Source organism: Cavia porcellus, unplaced genomic scaffold (assembly GCF_034190915.1).
Source record: "Cavia porcellus strain 051 isolate PalLab524CR breed Dunkin Hartley unplaced genomic scaffold, mCavPor4.1 scaffold_30, whole genome shotgun sequence".
NCBI classification, from domain to species: Eukaryota; Metazoa; Chordata; class Mammalia; order Rodentia; family Caviidae; genus Cavia; species Cavia porcellus.
In genome coordinates, this window is record NW_026947513.1 from 8,490,470 (window position 1) to 8,507,883 (window position 17,414).

Below are 17,414 nucleotides of genomic sequence, written 5' to 3' on the forward strand. Positions count from 1 at the left end.
CACACACACACACACACACGTACGCACGCGCGCACACACTCCTCTCTGAGCTCCCTTGCGCAGCCCAGGCGCTGCAGCTCTAGTGCCAAGAGCTGTTCTCCAGTCCTGGAGTAGGCGGAACAATGAAATGAAGCTACCTTCCTGCGCCGGTCTTTTCCGCCGGCGGAACGCAGGTGCCGGGGCTTCAGGCGCAGAGGGGGACTGAGAGAGAAGAACACACAGTCCGGCGGTTGCCTGGTAACGCGCGCTGGAGGAGTCCTAGCGTGAAAAGGTCCTGCGAAGTGTCCCTGGCCCTGAGTGGGACCCGGCCGCCCCTCGCTTCGCTCCGGCGGCCTGTCCCCGCGGCTTGGCGGGCTAGGGCAGGGAAATGTTGCAGGAGGAGTCCGATCTGTCTCTCATTATTGCCCAGATAGTCCAAAAGCTCAAGGGCTCCAATCTGTACGCCCAGCTGGAACGGCAGGCCTGGGTGAGTGGGGCCGAGCCGGGAGGGATGGAGCAGGGGCCGGGCGCTCTCGGCCCTCGCCTCGGCCCCCGCGGGGTCGCCCTGCTCGCTCCCGCCGCGTCCCGGCGCCTGAACTCCGGCTCCCCGACCGGCGCCGCGCCCTCGCCCAGCCCGAGTGGGGCGGGAGCTTTGTAAAAGAAGGGTGGGGCGCAGGACGCCTTTCTTCAGGCCGGGGAGACTGCGGCTGCGGTTTCACCTCTTTAATTTTGTCATTTCGGGGTCTAATTCTTTTAAACTGTTGTACATGGAACAGTTGTACTTGGAAGCAGCCTGGACCACGCCTTCTCTCACTTTTCCCATCCTAAGAGTGGATTTGGGCCCCTTGGCACGGTCGCACCCCTGTGTCACTTTGTTACCCTTTACCTTGGCTGCAAAGCTTTCTCCTCCACAGGCCACCCAGGTGGCACTGAATATTTTCTAATTACCAGGCACTGAGAATGTGTGAACTGATCAGATGTCCGATATTTTTCTTTTTAATGTCGTGTAACTGGAATTCTATAGTATGTAAACTATCGAGTAACCACATTTAGCATGATGCTTTTGAGATTAATCCATGTTGGTATTTCGGCAATTCTGTTCCTTTTTATTGCTGAATAATATTTCCTCATTGGGTTGCGCCACAGCTAGTTTATACTTGTGTTAGTTGATGGGTATTTGGGTAATATGGATTATGGTTAGAGCTAGTGTATACATTAGGGTATTTAGATTTTTGCTTGGTTGCATGAAAGTAGAATTGCACCTCGATGTGGCGGCACACGCCTGTGATCTCCGCACCGTGTGGTCTGAAGCAGGAGGATCTCAGTAAATCTGAGACCAGCCCGAATTACATAGTGTGACTCTGTCTCAAAAAACCAAAAAAGTGGAATTGCTGAATTGTGGTATAATTAATTCTATAAGAAACTGCCAGACTAAGTACCATTTATATCCCCATCAACAGTTATGAGCAGTCCAGTTGTTCTGTTATTCTCAGTAGCAACTGATACAGGTTTTTTTTTCTTGGTACGGGGAATCGAACTTAGGACCTGGAGTTTACCAGGCAAGCGCTGTGTTGCTGAGCTGTATCACTGGCCTTTCATTTTAAAAACATGTTACTGTTTATTAATTTTATGTTATACTTTTCTAGTAGGGGTATACAGTAGTGGTATCTCATTGCAACTTTACATTTCCTTAATGACTAATGATATTAAACATGTTCTCAAGCGCTTATATCCTTTTTGGTGAAATAATCTGTTCAAATCTTTTGCCCACTTAAAAAAGGGCGTTGTCTTTGTATTACTGGACTGTAAGTATTCTTTATATATGATACGTTTTCGTCCGATAGGAATTTTGCCATTATTTTCCCCCCAGACAATGGCTTATCTTTTCATTTTTTAAAATTGGGTCTTCCAAAGAACAAAAAAATTAATTTGAATAACATAAATTTTTAACGAACTCATTTTTTTATGATTTGTGCTTTTTGTGGCCTATCTAAAAGTCTTTACGTAATCCAAGGCCTCAAAATGTTTTTCATGCCTGTTTGCTGGTTTTAAAAGTTTTATGGTTTTAGTTTTTATATGTGAGTCTGTGATCCATTTTAACTTTTACCTCCTATACAAAAATAACTTCAAATGGATTTTTAGCTCAATTTTTTTTTGCCGTGTAGCTGTCTAGTGTTTCACTAATTCACAAACTTTTCCTTTTCCCACTAATTTCCTTGGCAACCCTGTTGAAATCATTTGCACATATATTTATGACTATTTCTGGCACTTTATTGGATTCTGTTGATCTATTTGTCTATCATTATGCCAGTACTGCCCTGCACTGATTTCTGTAACTATGCAATTTCAACCGTTGAAATCAGGTAGTCCTTATTTCCCTTTAAAAAAATTGTTTCTAAAATTTATATGGCAAAGTAAAGGACTTAGAATCAACTTTTAAATTACTACCAAACCTTTTGGAATTTGGAATGGGATTATGTTGAATCTGTGGATTAATTTGAGGAGAACTGATATCTTAACAATACTGAGTTTTCTGACCCATGAACGTGGTTTATTTCCTTTCTTATTTCTATCATCTTTTCTCTTGTTAGTATTTTGTAGTTTACTATCCAAGTCATGCACACTTAAGATTTTCCTCTCAGGAATTTCTTGATACTATTATAAATGATTTTCTCTTCATTTCAACTTTCAATTATTTTTAGTACACTGAGATACAATTGTTGCTAATACATTTAGCATCTATTGACTAAAAGACTGAGACCTTGCTGAAGTTTTTGTTACTAGTTACAGTATCATTTTGGTGGTATGGGAACTCTGTTGTACTTTCTGATGGAGAGCTTGCCCCAGACTCTTGTGCGTCTCCTAACTATCTGTTTTTAGTTAGTGGTAGGCATGTGGTAGGTTCAGCAGTTCTTTAATTCTTCTAATTCCATGTACCTTGTCCTTGAGGTGGGCTTTTATTACCACTGTCATGTTGCTTCCCCTCTCTTTTTGACAGCCAAGCATTGCTTTGTATCTGTGGCAGGTCTTTTGTACCTATGGAAGAAAGTATAAACCAAATATGAATTTCCTCGTTTGTTTTGTGCCCCCAACTGTTTTGAACTGACACTCGAGCCCACACTTACTCTGTAGCAGTTAACATTTTAGTTGATTTCTCCTGACTCCCTTGTATGGTAGCTTCCTTTTCCCCTTGTGAGGTGCCTACGGTAAAATAGTTTGAGGTCCTGTCTGACCTTGGAGAAATTTCATAATCTTTAGAATATCGCTTATTTTGTTGTCTTAACAGCTACAATTATTGGATGGGTTCAAAAGTTGTAATTTTATGGGTTATACTATTTTCCCTCATTGTTAAATGGTAAGTGACATTTCCTTGTAGTCACTTTCTACAATGGAGCTAGCTAAGCTCAAATAATGTTTAAGGATTGCATCTATATCATGGAAGAGATTGAGGTGTAATTTTCTTTCTTGTAATAGACCTGTCAAATTTTATATCAAGGCTATGCTGGCCTCATAAAATGAGTAAGCTTATATTTCTTCCTTTTTACTTTCTATTTTCTCCAAGAGTTTTTTGAGAGTTTTTTTTTTTTTTTTTTTTAATGTAGGGAAGAATTCACCAATGAAGGGTATGTCTAGAATTTTTCTGTTTAGGAAGATTTCTGAAATTTATATATTTAATTTTAAAGAATAGTATTAGGTTGACAGAAAATTTGACTAGGAAGCATAGGTTCTCATATTCCCACTTCACTTTGCGTGTACTTTCTTCTATTGTTAATTCACATCTTGGGTTTGAGTGTTGACTCAAACAGATTCATTACTATTCACTCACTAAAGTCTTTGCTTTATACTAGGGTTTATACTAGTCTTTGGTTTATACTCGGGTTCACTCTTTGTGTTGCACAGCCCAGGTTTGACAAATATATTACGTTATAAATTCAGTGTTCCAGCATCAAACAGAGTAGCTTCACTGCTCTAGAAATTCCCTGTGTCCCGTTCATCCTTCTCTTAGCCCATCTCTCAGACTTGCTACCAGTGCTCTTTTCATTGACTGTAAAATTTTGCCTTTAAGAATGATGTACATATACCTGGCACTTGGTTAGTGCTTAGCAAATAAGCCGTAACTTCATAAATGTCTTCATACTATATCAGTCACTTCTTTGTTACTGTAGTAAAATACCTGAGAGAATAAACTAAGAATGAGAAAAAAAGAACGTCATGTAATTGCAAGCATACAGTACATAGTATTTTTACTGGCTTCTTTAACTTATTAATATGAATTTCATGTTCTTTAATGTCTTATAATGACTTGATCACCATATTTTCTAATATATGGATAAATAATGGTTTGTTTATGTACTGACTTGTTGAACAGTAGTTTCATTATTTCCAAGTTTTGAGACCTGTGCATAAAGCTGCCATATGAAATAAACATGTGAAATAGTACACATGTTTAAATATCACATTCTTTCTCTTGTGTGAGAAATCAAAAATGTGCATAAGCACTGATATTGAGAAGATAGATTTGGGGAAGTAGGAAGAAAATAGCTAAATGGGAAGGGGAACAAGGGAGTGGAGAGTGGAGGGAAGGAGGAAAAAAGGGGGAAAAGAAACTAGAAGGAAGAGAGTGGAAATAAGGCTTTTGTAAATAAGGAGGGGACGAGGGGTTGAAGCGAGGGAGGGAAATGTGGGAAAAAAGAATAAAGATATATTATGTACAGATACAAGTTACCTGTGATGAATGAGGCCATTATGTATAGCAAAAGAGTACCAATAAAACTGACTTTACAAATAAAGCTGCTATCAACATTCACGTGAAAATTATGTGTGGACATAAGTTTTTATGTTCATCAGTAAATACCAGAGAGTGTGATTGCTGTGTTGCCTGGTGAGACTGTCTTCCAACATGGCCATAGCATTCTGCAGTCCCAAAAATAATGAATGGGAATTTCTGGCCCACTATGTCCTCAGTGGTACTAGTTGTTATTACTGTTTTGAATTTTAGCCATTCTAATGTGCACTGTGAAAATTCTTCATTTTAATTTGCAGTTCCCTAATGGCATATGGTATTGAGCATTTTTCATGTTTATTTGCTATTTGTCTTTTTCTATTTCTTTGCTTTGGTGAGATGACTGTTTAAATCATTTGCCCTCTTTTTAATTGGTTTATTTTCTTACAGAGTTTTAAGAATGTGTCTCATAGTTTGGGTTCAAGTCTTTTTTTTTTTCTTTAAACAACAATGTTTATTGGTACATCTTAGATATATATATATATGATCACATTCATCATAGAGAGTTTGTAACTGTACATTATATAACTTGATTATTTTTTCCTATTTCGCTACCATCTTCAACCCTTCCCGCTCCCCATTTACAAAAGCTTTGTTTCGATTTTATCCTTTTTTCCCTCATTTTTGTTTTTCCTTTTTCCTTTTTCCAATCTCCCCTCTTCATTCTCTCCGCACTGGAATATTTTCTTCCCATTTCACAATACCTATTAGACATTTTGGCCCTTATTTACACTTTTGGTTTCTCACACCAGAAGACAATGTGGTATTTACACATGTGGGTCCTATTTACTTCACTTAAAAATATGAATTTAATGTATACCCATTTACCTAGAAATGTCTTAAGCTTATCCTTCTTTATGGTATAGTAATACTCTGTTGTATAAAAGAATCATATCTTCTTTATCCGTTCATCAGTTGATAAGCATTGGGGCTCTTTCCAAGATCTGACTATTATAAACTGTGCCACTAGAAACATGGTTGTCCTTATATTGCTATGGCACAATGGTTTTAAATCTTTTTGAGAAGATACCAAGAAAATGAGTAGCAATGTCAAATAGAACTTCTAGTTTTTTTGTTGTTGTCTTATTTTAAGGAATCTCTATACTGATTTCCACAGTGGTAACACCAGTCTGCACTCTGATCAACAGTGGAGAAGTGTTCCTTTTACCCCATAGCCCTGCCAGCACTTGTTATTGGTTGATTTCTTGCTAATAGCCATTTTTTCTGGGGTGAGATGGGATATCAGTGTTGTTTTCCATTTTGCATTTCTTGAATGACCAATAATGTTGAACATTTTTTCATATGTTTATTTGCTGTTTCTGTTTCTTTTTTCTGAGAAGTGTCTATTCATTTCAGATGTCCATTTTTGGACTGGTTCTTTAAATTTAGGGCATCTGATTTTTTTGAGTTTTTCATATATTCTAGAGAGTAGTCTTTTGTCTGAGGAACAGCTGGCAATTTTTGTTTTCACACATTATGGGTTATCTCTCATTCTGTTGGCAGTTTCTCTTGCTGTGTCAAAACTTTTTAATAAGATGAGATCTCAGTAGTTGATTCTTTGTGATAGTTCCTTTGCAATTAGCATTTTGTAAATACAGTTTTTGCCTACACCATTGTATTAAAGAATTCTACTTATTCACTCTTCCAATAGACTTAGCATTTCTGTTTACTATTTAGATCTTTGATCCATTTTGATTTTAGTTTAGCATATGGTGTAAGATGTAGGTCTAATTTTCAGCATGTGTAGAGCCGGTTTTTCCAGCACCATTTATTTTTTATTTTTTGGTATTGAGGATCAAACTCATGACTTTGCACTTGGGAGGCCATGCTTATGCCACTGAGCTAAATCCCCAGCCCTCCAGCTCCATTTATTAAAGAGGCTCTCTTTTTTCCCGTGAGGGTATGTGACCCATTTGTCAAAAGATATAGTGGCTAAATATGTCTGGAGTTGTTTCTGCATCTTCTAGTCTGTTCCGTTGATCCTTGGGTCTGTTTTTTGACAATGCTATGCTGTTTTTAATCGTGGTGGCTTTTCAGTATAATTTCTAGTGTGGAATTTTGATGCTCTCTGCCTTGCCTTTGTTGCTTAGAATTACTTTTACTATTCTAGGTCTCTCTTGGCTTCAAATAAATTTTAGGTTTGTCATATGCTGTTAGAATTTTGATCAGAATTGAACTAAATCTGTGTAACAATTTTGGAAATATGGCCAATTTCACTATATCAGTTCTTCCTACACAAGAGCAATGGGATATCATTCCATTTTCTGATAACCTCTTTGACCTCCTTTATCAGAATATGGTAGTTTTCGTTGTAGAGGTTTTTACTTCCTTCATTAGACTGATTCTTAGATATTACATTTTTTTGGATGCTATTATGAAAGGTATTGTTTCCCTAATTTTTTTCTCGGTGAATTTGTTATTCATGTATAGGAAGGCTATTGATTTTTAAGTGTGGACTTTGTATCCAGCTATCCTACTAAATTTGGTTATTAAATCTAATAGTCTTTTGGTGGACTTTAGAGTCTTCTGTGTGAAGTATCATCATCCATGAAATACTTTTTCTGCATTTCATCCCTTTTTAGTTTCCATTTTGAAAGAAGTTCTTTCAACTTTCCCAGCTGGCCGTAAACTTGCAGCCTTCCTCTCCCAGCCTCCCAAGGAGCTGGGATTATAGGCATTGTTGTAATCAGGGGTTGTTCAGAGAGCATGGAGTTTATAATATTATTTTTATGATGGTCACTGGGAATTAACACAAGAAAATGCAGGAAATCTATGCACAATACCAAAGACATAGAATATTTAGTCAAGGACCTAAATCCCACAGCAATGTCCCACATGAGTCCAGATGAAAGCCCAGAACTCATGACAATGTCTCCCATGAGTCCAACTGGAGGTCTAGAGCCCACAAGGACTCACGCCAGTCTCTTTTACGGATCCGTGCTAGGAAGGCCCAAAGGTCACTGGTGGAAGCCAGAAAGTCTATGCCAGCAGGGTGAAGGAGCTGTACTGGTAGGTTGAGGGTTCTACACTGGAGCCGAGAAGTCACACTCACAAGAAAGACCAGGGATGTCCTGCAAAGCACCATCCTCAGTGACACGCAAGGCCCCGAGCTCCTCTGATGACAAGCACAGATGACAAGGTACATGCCCAGAAGCCAGCATGGCAAGTTCAGGAACTCTGAAGCCGGGGAGCAATGCTCAATATGAGGACCAGAGCTTCTCCAGGAGAACCAAATGGCTCAAACAGCAACACGTGGGAGAACCCACAATGCCACAACGCTTCAATGCAACAACGCATTAACACCTCAAAGCCTCAACACCCTCCTTCTCCTTCTCCAGCACGTATGCTGGCAGCTTTCCTCAGGTGGAGCATCTTTGCTCAGTGCCATGCTGATGTAATCCAGCTGGTGTTAAGTTGACTACCAGTTCTTAATCCGTAACAGGTATGTACCAATGTACTTGGAAGAGTCTTTTATATTCTTGTTGAGTCTTTTGCAGTTTGTTCATCAGCTAATGAAAAAGTATTAAACTTTTCTACTATGCTCATGTATTAGTCCTTGTTTATCCATGAAGGATATGTTCCTAGTCCCTCTCTCCAGGGAATGCCTAACACCAAGCATACTACTGAACCCCACAAACACTATGTTTTCTCCTATACCTACACAGCTATAGTGAACTTTACTTATATTAGGCGTGATAACAGTTGAACAATAGCTAAAAATAAAAAATAGAACAACTATGTGAATAAAAGTTTTATTCTTATCCTACATCTTAGCAACTTCAATATGAGATTTCACCTTTTTATTTAAAAGAAGTATTTTATGACTTCATCTTGGCATATCTTAATTGCCAGCATCACTACTCTTATATTTGGGCCATTAGTAAGAAAAAAATGATTTAGTTGAACACAAGCAGTGCTTTACTATGGGCTTGATTTGATAACCTAGTCAGCTACTGAGTGACTAATAATGGGTAGTTCTCTGTCTCTGACTCTCTCTCTCTCATCTATCTATCCATTTTAGAACACTGGACAAAGGGATGATTCATGTCTCAGGATAGGATGACACAAGATTTCATCATACCGTGCAGGGTGGCATGCAATTTAAAACATGAATTCTTAGTTTTAGAAATTTCTGCTTAATATTTTTGAGTTACAGGTTAGTTCAGATAACCAAAATGATAGAAAGTAAAACTGCAGGTAAGAGGGAGACTATTGCATTTATCTTTTTTTCCTTTGTTTCTTTCAAGTTTTGCTTATTTTAGGCTATTTTATTGGTTTTATACAGATTTACACTGTGACGTGTTCCTGCTGAGTTTACTTCTTAGTCACTATGAGATACTCCTCTACATCTCCAGTAAGGTCCTTATCTTAACATCTGTCATGTGTGGTGTGAGGATAGTTATACCCATGTCCTTTTAGTTAGTACTTTCATGATAGGGAACCCACCATCCTTTTGATTTTAACCTCTCTGTGACTATATGTACAGTATGCCTTTTAAAGCATTATATAGTCATTTCTAGAACCTATATTTAAAAGACTAAAAGACAATCATAGTCTTTTAGTTGTTTTATTGAGTCTGTTTACATTTAATGGATTTACTGGCACTTGTGGTTTCATATTTCTAGTATTAATATTTGTTTCTTTCGATCCATTTTCTTCATATCTTTTCTTGCTGTATTCCTTTAGATTATTCAAATAATTTTATTATATTTTACTTTCCATTACCTTTTTCTGTCCATTAGGTAACTGCTTTAGAAGTTATTGCATTTATTTTTTGTTAAATATAGTCATATGTAAGTGATTACTTTTACTGTTTCCTCGTAATGTAATACTGCACCTTAGGACACAGACCTCTGTACCCTTTCTTCCTTTTGTTACTTTTGACATGCATTTAAATCTATGTGTATTTCAGATCCCACAGACGTTATTATTATTGTCTTATAGCTGTAATATTATCAGTATTTATTCATTCTTAATAAATTTTCATCCTTTTTATTTTTTATCGTTCTCTTCTGTATTTCTGTGTTTTCTTGAGGACTATACTATTACCAGTTTTTCCATAAGAAATCTTCCCAGTATTTCTTTTAATGAAAGTTTTCTGCTGACAAATTCTTGGGTTTTGTTTGTTTTTGTTTTTGAGACGGGTTCTTGCTTGGTGGTTCAGGCTGCCTTGAAGTCATTTGTAGCCCACGCTGGGCTTTAACTCATGGCAGTCCTTGTGCCTCAGTCTCCTGAGTGCTGGGATTACAGGCTTTCCGCACCATGCCTTGCCATTCCTGCTTTTTGCTAGGAAAATACTGGTGACTGAAAAAGGGAGAGAGAGAAAGAGAAAAGGAGAGAGAAGGGGGAAAGGGAGGGGAGGGAGAGGGAAATGAGGAGGGAGGGTGAGTGAGCTGGACATGTAATGTGCAGAGGTCCTGGGGTCAATCCTCAGCACTACAAAAACTAAAATCAAAGCCAATCGAGGTATTTCTTTGCTTACTGCCCTTTGGTGCTTCTCACTGCCCTTATGAAAATGTCTGGCATCTTATTTGGCCTGAAAGCTTTGAGGCTCTGGCATTTACTCCCTTGGTCGCCTGTGGCGCTTTGCCCTGCACGCTCCCTTCTCACTGTGCAAGCTGCTTCCTGTGCCTGAAGCACTGCCCACACTTCACCCCGCTGTTCCCCTTCCCTCTTTGTGATCGGTCTCTGTGACCTCCCAGCCTAGCTTAGCACATTTTTTGTGGTTTATTGGACCTGGTATTTTGTTTCTTACTATAATCGTCATACCTATATGTGTTCAGTTGCTGTCTTCTGAACTAAAGGCTCCTAGGAGGCAGAAAGAAACAATATGTTTCTGGTTCTGCATTCCACACCTCGCACAGCTCACCTTGTGTTTATTAAATGGAGCGATTCTCCATTCTTTTTAAGGTTCATTCTTAAATTATGTGATTATCTGCTATGTGCCAGATAATTCACTAGGTAATAAAAGATACTAAATTTATTCTTGCCCTTGAGGATTTCAAACTCTATTGTGGAACTGTTTTCTTTGAAAATATTTTTCCTTATAGTATTTCTTTTGATTCAAATTTGAGATCTAAAAAATTAGTAGCTGTTTCTAAATTTGTGGGAAATCTTAAGAAAATAAAGAGTAATGACAAAATTTTCATTTTAAAAGTTTTATTTTGAATATTGCAAATAAGGGATTCAGGATCTGCATGTAAGAAAATCTTATTTTATGATTACTATCTTGAAGAAATTTTTTATTCTCTATTTTATTCTCACAAACTCTACTTGTGATTGTTAATTTATTCAACAAGTTTTTATTGAGACTGCTATATATCAGACATAATTTGGTGCCTAAGGAATGCAATAGCAAATAAAATAAAAGCATACTGTTATGGAGAAATGGTAATCTTATAAATAAATGCAGGTCCATAATTCCTTATCCAAAGTGAGGGAACCATTTATGCTTAGGAGTTACTATGTTTTTCAAATTTTAGAACGTTAACTCAGATATATTCTGTGTGCTATTTGCTATTCCTATCAGAGTCTGGCAGCACTTTGTAATTATAAATATATTAATATTTCTGCAGCAAAGTGTGTGACTTTTCACACTGTCTGATGAATAAGGAATATAAATAGCCACATGTCAATTCAGGTTTTGCCACCAAATGAATTCAAGTCAGGACAGATTTTGCCATCAGTTTAGTTATGGAAAAACTTTGATTTTTAAAGCTTTCCAAGGTTTTAGAATTTGCCATAAAGGATAATGGATTTGTACATATGAATCAGAAGGTTAACTGCTTTGAAATAATGGAAAGTTAGGAAAGGAAATAGGAAGATAAAGCAGCATAAAGAGGTGATTACAAGAGAAATTCAGCAACAGAGATCTGGCTAGCGGTTAAGTAAAATAAAAGATTTGTAATACTGTAGATTCATACTTTAAAAGAATATAGCTGTAGATTTTTAAAAAACAGTGCAAGCTGGACGTGTAGTGCAGAGCTTTGGTTTCAGCTACTGAGGAGGCCGGAGCAAGAGTACAGCGAGTCTCTGTGTAAAAGCCAGTGCAGGCTTGTACTTAGAAATCAGTCTGTCAGCTTTGTTTTTGTGTTATCATTTAACACAGCTTCATAGAAATCAGATGATTCTTAAAAGGTAATTTTATAATAAACTGATATATTTTTAAATAACTGGCTATTTATTTTTTTAATTTGCCTTTTAAAATTTAACCTGGAACATATTTGCCTGCCACTTGCATCTTCTATGCTGTTCCATTTTCTCTTTTTGAACATTATGCTGGTTTATACTGGTGTGGCAAAATACTTGAGAAAATTGACTTGAAAAAAAACCACATATGTTATTTTGGCTCACAGTTTTAGAGGTTTCCATCCTGGCTCCATCGTTTCTGGGGCTGTGGTTGAGGCTGAGCATCATGGGGAGGGATCATGTGGTAGAGTAAAGCTGCTTACTCATGGCATCCAGGAGGCAAAATGGGATACTGAGGAAAGAACAGGGACCTTGATACTTCCAGCCAGGTCGTGCCCCCAGGGACCTGCTTCCTCCACGGGGCCACATCTTCTAGTAGCCCGTGCAGCAGTGGATTGAGCCACCCATGAAGTGAGAACCGTCATGATCCAGTTACCTCTCTGGGCCTTACCTCTGTATAAAAGAAAAAGCCTTCAATACATGAGTCGCTGGGGATACTTCATATTTAAGCTATGACACATATGCTCAAGAATTGCCAAAGCAACTTAATTAGAAAAATAAAACTACATCGACTATTTGAAAGTCAAATATAAGTGGTTTTTGGATTTTCCTCTGGCCACTGGCTTTCCTCTTTTAGCATATATAATTTAAACACTGATGATATTTTATTTAATATATTGTCTTATATAGTGAAGTCTTCTCAAAAGAGAGGTTTTTTTGTTTTCTGAATATTCCTGAGTTATTTTGTTAGGAAGTTAACCTGCATCTTAAAATTGAATTTTCTTATTCATGTTAGATACTGTAATAGTCTAATTCCATATTGGATATCACATCAACATTGTTATTTTGTTTTGTCATTACTTATTTGTACTTAAAATAGATGTAGATAAAACCCCAAATGTTATTTCCATCCCATTAAGTATTTAATAAGTCTTGTTTAGGTTATCATTAAAAATAATACAATTGTGAAAAGAAGGAACTTCAAAGAAGACAGTCTTTGGAGAATAAAAGAACAATACGTAGTTTGCTGTAATGTGTCTAAAACCCATCTCAATAGTGATGATATTGAAATGAATAATTCAGGAACTCTGAATTTGGCATGAAACAGGAAGCAGTATTATCTTTACCCATTTCTTCTTTGGCTACTGTGACATGTCCTTTAATTCTGGAAAGTAGGCAGTGAAGAAATGAATGATAGTGTATAGGATTTCAAAATAAGGAAATTCTTATCTGAGTGCAAAATATGTACTTGAGCTGTAAGATGAATATTAAAATGTGGGTTTGTCTGTTGTAAGTTCATCTCATGTTTTATTTCAGCAGTGAGTTGCTTAGAAAAAGTCATGTAGGGCTTCTGAATTAGACCAAGTTGAAATGAGAGGGAGGAGATTGATTACTAAATGTGAACAGAAGACTATTTTAGACATAAAGTATACCATGAAAAGAAGTTTAGAATTAAAGATGTAAACAAAGACAGATAAGACAGCCACTCTTGGCAGAAAAGTGGGTCAGCTTGCAATGTTAGCAAAGGAAAGCTAGTGAGGGATCCATATTTAGGTGAGAGAAGCCAGAGCAGCGCTTTGGTTATAAAACACGGATTGAGTACGAGACATGGTCAGTTTTCACAGAGACCAAACCTCCAGTGTGAAGCTAAAACTTATTCCTGGCTCACTGTGTGTCCACTGGGACTACTGAGGTTACAGAAACAAGTCTGCTCCACAATTTTAGAAAGAAGCAAATGTATGAGGAAGAAACGGAGATACCTAATTTAACATGTTTTAATTGAGCATCTCCTCTGTGGTGATGATGGGCTCTTGAGAGAAATTAGACAAAATCCAAAGCAATTAAGTTAATGACTGGGATGTTTGGAAATTATGGAAAAGGAAAAAGCATGATATCATTTTTAATTGCACTTTTTAAAAGTTTTTTTAAAAAATATTGTCAAATATACTGTGAGTTCCTAGAATTGAGGGAGGATTCCTTGATTTTCTTTTCTCCAGTTCGCACATAGGAACTGTTTAGTTAGTTACTGAAAGAAGAATGACTATATAAATGCAATGGTAATGAGTTTAATTGCTGATAAACAAATCAAGGAACTGATACCAAAGTCTACTAGTAGTTACTATATTCTTCAGCACATAAACATATTACAGTAGGGAGAAGAAAAGAGATAGTTTTATTTTAGTATTCTTAATGAAACAGTAAAAAATTGTTAGTTTTAATAATTCACCCTCTGAATACACATTTTTATACTATTCTGCTCCGTTAAAGGAAAGTATACGTAAGTCATTTCTGCTGCCTGCTTAAAGAAGATGGTTAAGTAGAAGAAAAGCACTTAATGAAATTATTGGAGTTAAAACATGAACTGCTTTTAAAAAATAGAACATTTGAAAAAGTGACTAAAATTTTACTTATTCATACTTACTGTACATATGTATTCAAAGCTGTTATTTATAAAAATTTATATTGTTATTTAATTATATGACCTTTTTTTTTTTCAAAAAAGGAGAAAAGTTAGCCTGTGACTCCAAGCAAGGCCTTTATGCATTGCCAGTAATAAAATTCAAGCTTTAAATACAAATTAGATTTTGGAAAACTTATATCTGCTACTTTAAATTGGATGGCTTCACAGTACTTGAAAACTTTTTCAATCATTTTGATAGTGATATTAATGAATGGTATGTTTTGATATTGTTTAATGCAATGTTTTAGTGAAGTGATTTAGTTAGCCAGCATATTGTGCATGCATAATTTTACAGAATAACGTGTAGATAGAAGATTAAAGTACAAGGCAAGCCAGTGCATTTTTATGTTATAGAGTATGAAAAATGTCTTGATGCATGATTCTATATCACAACTAATATTTAGGAAACAACTGTGTATCCATTTTTGGTGTATAATCAAAGGAGAATATCTCCAGTTACTTGAGAAAGAAGGTAAAATATGCTACCCTTTTAACATTTTGTATATATGTGAATCTAGGTCTTGGTTTTCATATACATTAGCCAAAACAACATAGCATCACAGCTTATGTACTATGGTAATTTAGGAATCCAGTTGTCTTCTATTACACTAAACATTTAAGGGATTTGCAAAACACAATGCCCTTTTCTCACTTGTTTTTTTTGTACCGGGATCGAACTCATGACCACGTGCTTGCCAGACAGGTGCTTATGCTGCTGAGCTAAATCCCCAGCCCATCTCACTAATTTTTGTTTCTGAAATAGTTACTTTAAATAAAAATATACAAACTTATATATAATGAGTTTACACTGTTATTTTGAAATGAATTGGATGATTTTTTGTTATGGTAAAATATACACAAAATAAAAGTTACTACTTTTGCCATTAAGGATAAAGTTCCTTGGCATAAAGTATGTTCACGCTGTGATGCATGCATCACAACCATCTAGCTCCAGAACTTTTCCTTTGTCCCAATCTTGAAACCCTGTGCCCATTAAAAAATGCCTCCCTAAATATTGGCAAGCACCATTCTACTTCCAATCTCTATGATTTGACTGCTCTGGGTATAAGTGAAATAGTAGTGTCTGTCTTTTTGTGCTTTGTTTTATTTCATTTGTTTCACATGGTTTGTCCATGTTGTAAGCATGTATCAGGATTTTATTTCTTTTTTAAAAGGTTAAACATGGTTCTATTCCATGCATATATGACATTTTGCTTATCCATTCATCTGTCTATAGATGTTTGGATTATTACCTCATTTTGGCTGTTATGAATATTACTATAAACATTGGTGTACAAGTATCTGTTCAATTTTCTGCTTTCAATTTGAATATGTAATCAGAAGTAGGATTCTTGGATCATGTGGTGATTCTATGCTTGATTTTTTTTATTTTAAAGGGAATAAACAAAACAAAATAGTGAGAACAATACTGGATTTCAAGAAGAAGGCAGTGGGAAATCCCCCTTAGGTGCTATATTGCATATTGTTATCCTCTAAATTGATCCTTAGACTACTGGTTTTAGGCCTGTAAAGTCAATCAAACAATACATGCCTTAAGTTGTCTTTTACTTCAGTTGCTATCATCTCAACCTGTGTTTTTCTAAGTCAGCTGGATGCTTACAAGGTGGGGCAGGAGGACAGGGCAGGGGCCTCTTCTTGTCTCCCAACCCATATGTGGACTGGCTCATGGGAGGGTGCCGTTTGGCTTCTTGCTTCTCCTCCTGTGCAGTGACTGCCACTAGCTCATGCGAGGATGTGGCTTGGCTTCTTGATTCTCCTCCTAGTCCACGAATCTTGAATTTTTAAAGGAAACGCTATTTTAATAAACAGTTACTTTAAAATTTTTTTATTAGTCCATGTTTAAGGACGTAATGACATTTAATATGATGCTGGCTGTTGGTTTGCCATAGGTGTTTTTTATCATATTGGTAAAGACCATCTGTTCCAGTTTTCTATAAGGTTCTTACCATGAATGAGGGTTGGACCTTATCAAGAGCTTTTTCTGCATCTATAGAAATGATCATATGATTCTTACTTTTGGCTCTATTGATATAGTGGATTACATTTATTGATTTATGTATGTTGAACCATCCCTGCATACCTAGGATGAATCCCACTTGGTCATGGTATATAATCTTTATGATTTCCTGCATTCTGTTTACCAGTATTTTATTTGAGAATTTTTGCATCTGTGTTCATTAGGGAGACTGGCATTTAGTTCTCGTTTTTGGTTGGGTTTTTCTCTGGTTTTGGTATTAGAATAATACTTGCTTCGAGGCATGAGTTAGGGAGAATTGCTTCCCTTTCAATTTCATTGAAGAGTTTGAGAAGTGCCAGCATTGTCTTCTATGAATTTCTTGTAGAATTCTACAGTGAATCCATCTGAACCTGGGCTTTTCTTTGTTGCTAAGGTTTTAATTACCTTTTCAATTTCATTAATTGAAATTGGGTTATTCAGCAGTTTTATATCTCCTTTGGTAATTCATATGTTTCCAGGAATCTGCCCATTTCTTCTATGTTATCAATCCTATGAGAGTAGAGGTTTTCAAAATAGGTATTGATGATCTTCTGTATTTCTACAGGGTCTGTAGTGATTTCACTCTTTTCTTTCCTTATTGCGTGAATTTGAGTTTTTTCCTTCCTTTTTTTAAAAATAAGTTTGGCTAGGGGCTTATCAATTTTATTCTTTCAAAGAACCAACTCTTTGATTCATTTACTCTTTTTATTGTTTTGTTAATCTTTATTGCATTGACTTCTGCTCAGATCTTTATAATTTCTTCCCTTTTTTTGGCTTTGGGCTTGACTTGCTCTTCTTTTTCTAGATATTTGAAGTGTAGCATCAGGTTGTTTATTTGTGTTCATTCTGTTTTCCTGATGTGGGAATTCACCAGAATAAATTTTCCTCTGAGGACTGCTTTTATTGCATCCCACAAGTTCCGATAAGTTATATTTGTATTTTTGTTTACTTGTAGATATTGTTTAATTTCTTCTTTAATTTCTTGT

The 17,414-nt window shown here is 36.5% G+C and overlaps 1 protein-coding gene across 1 annotated transcript in view; it reads left to right on the forward strand.

Moving 5' to 3' along the window:
* The first annotated feature begins 229 nt into the window (after window positions 1-229).
* Window positions 230-17,414, forward strand: part of Tbc1d19 (TBC1 domain family member 19) — a 119,592-nt gene continuing 102,407 nt past the window's right edge. The window contains exon 1 of the mRNA XM_063240565.1: window positions 230-466. Within this exon, the coding sequence (XP_063096635.1) occupies window positions 368-466 (99 nt within the window). The 5' untranslated portion in view covers window positions 230-367. The remainder of the gene's footprint in view (window positions 467-17,414) is intronic.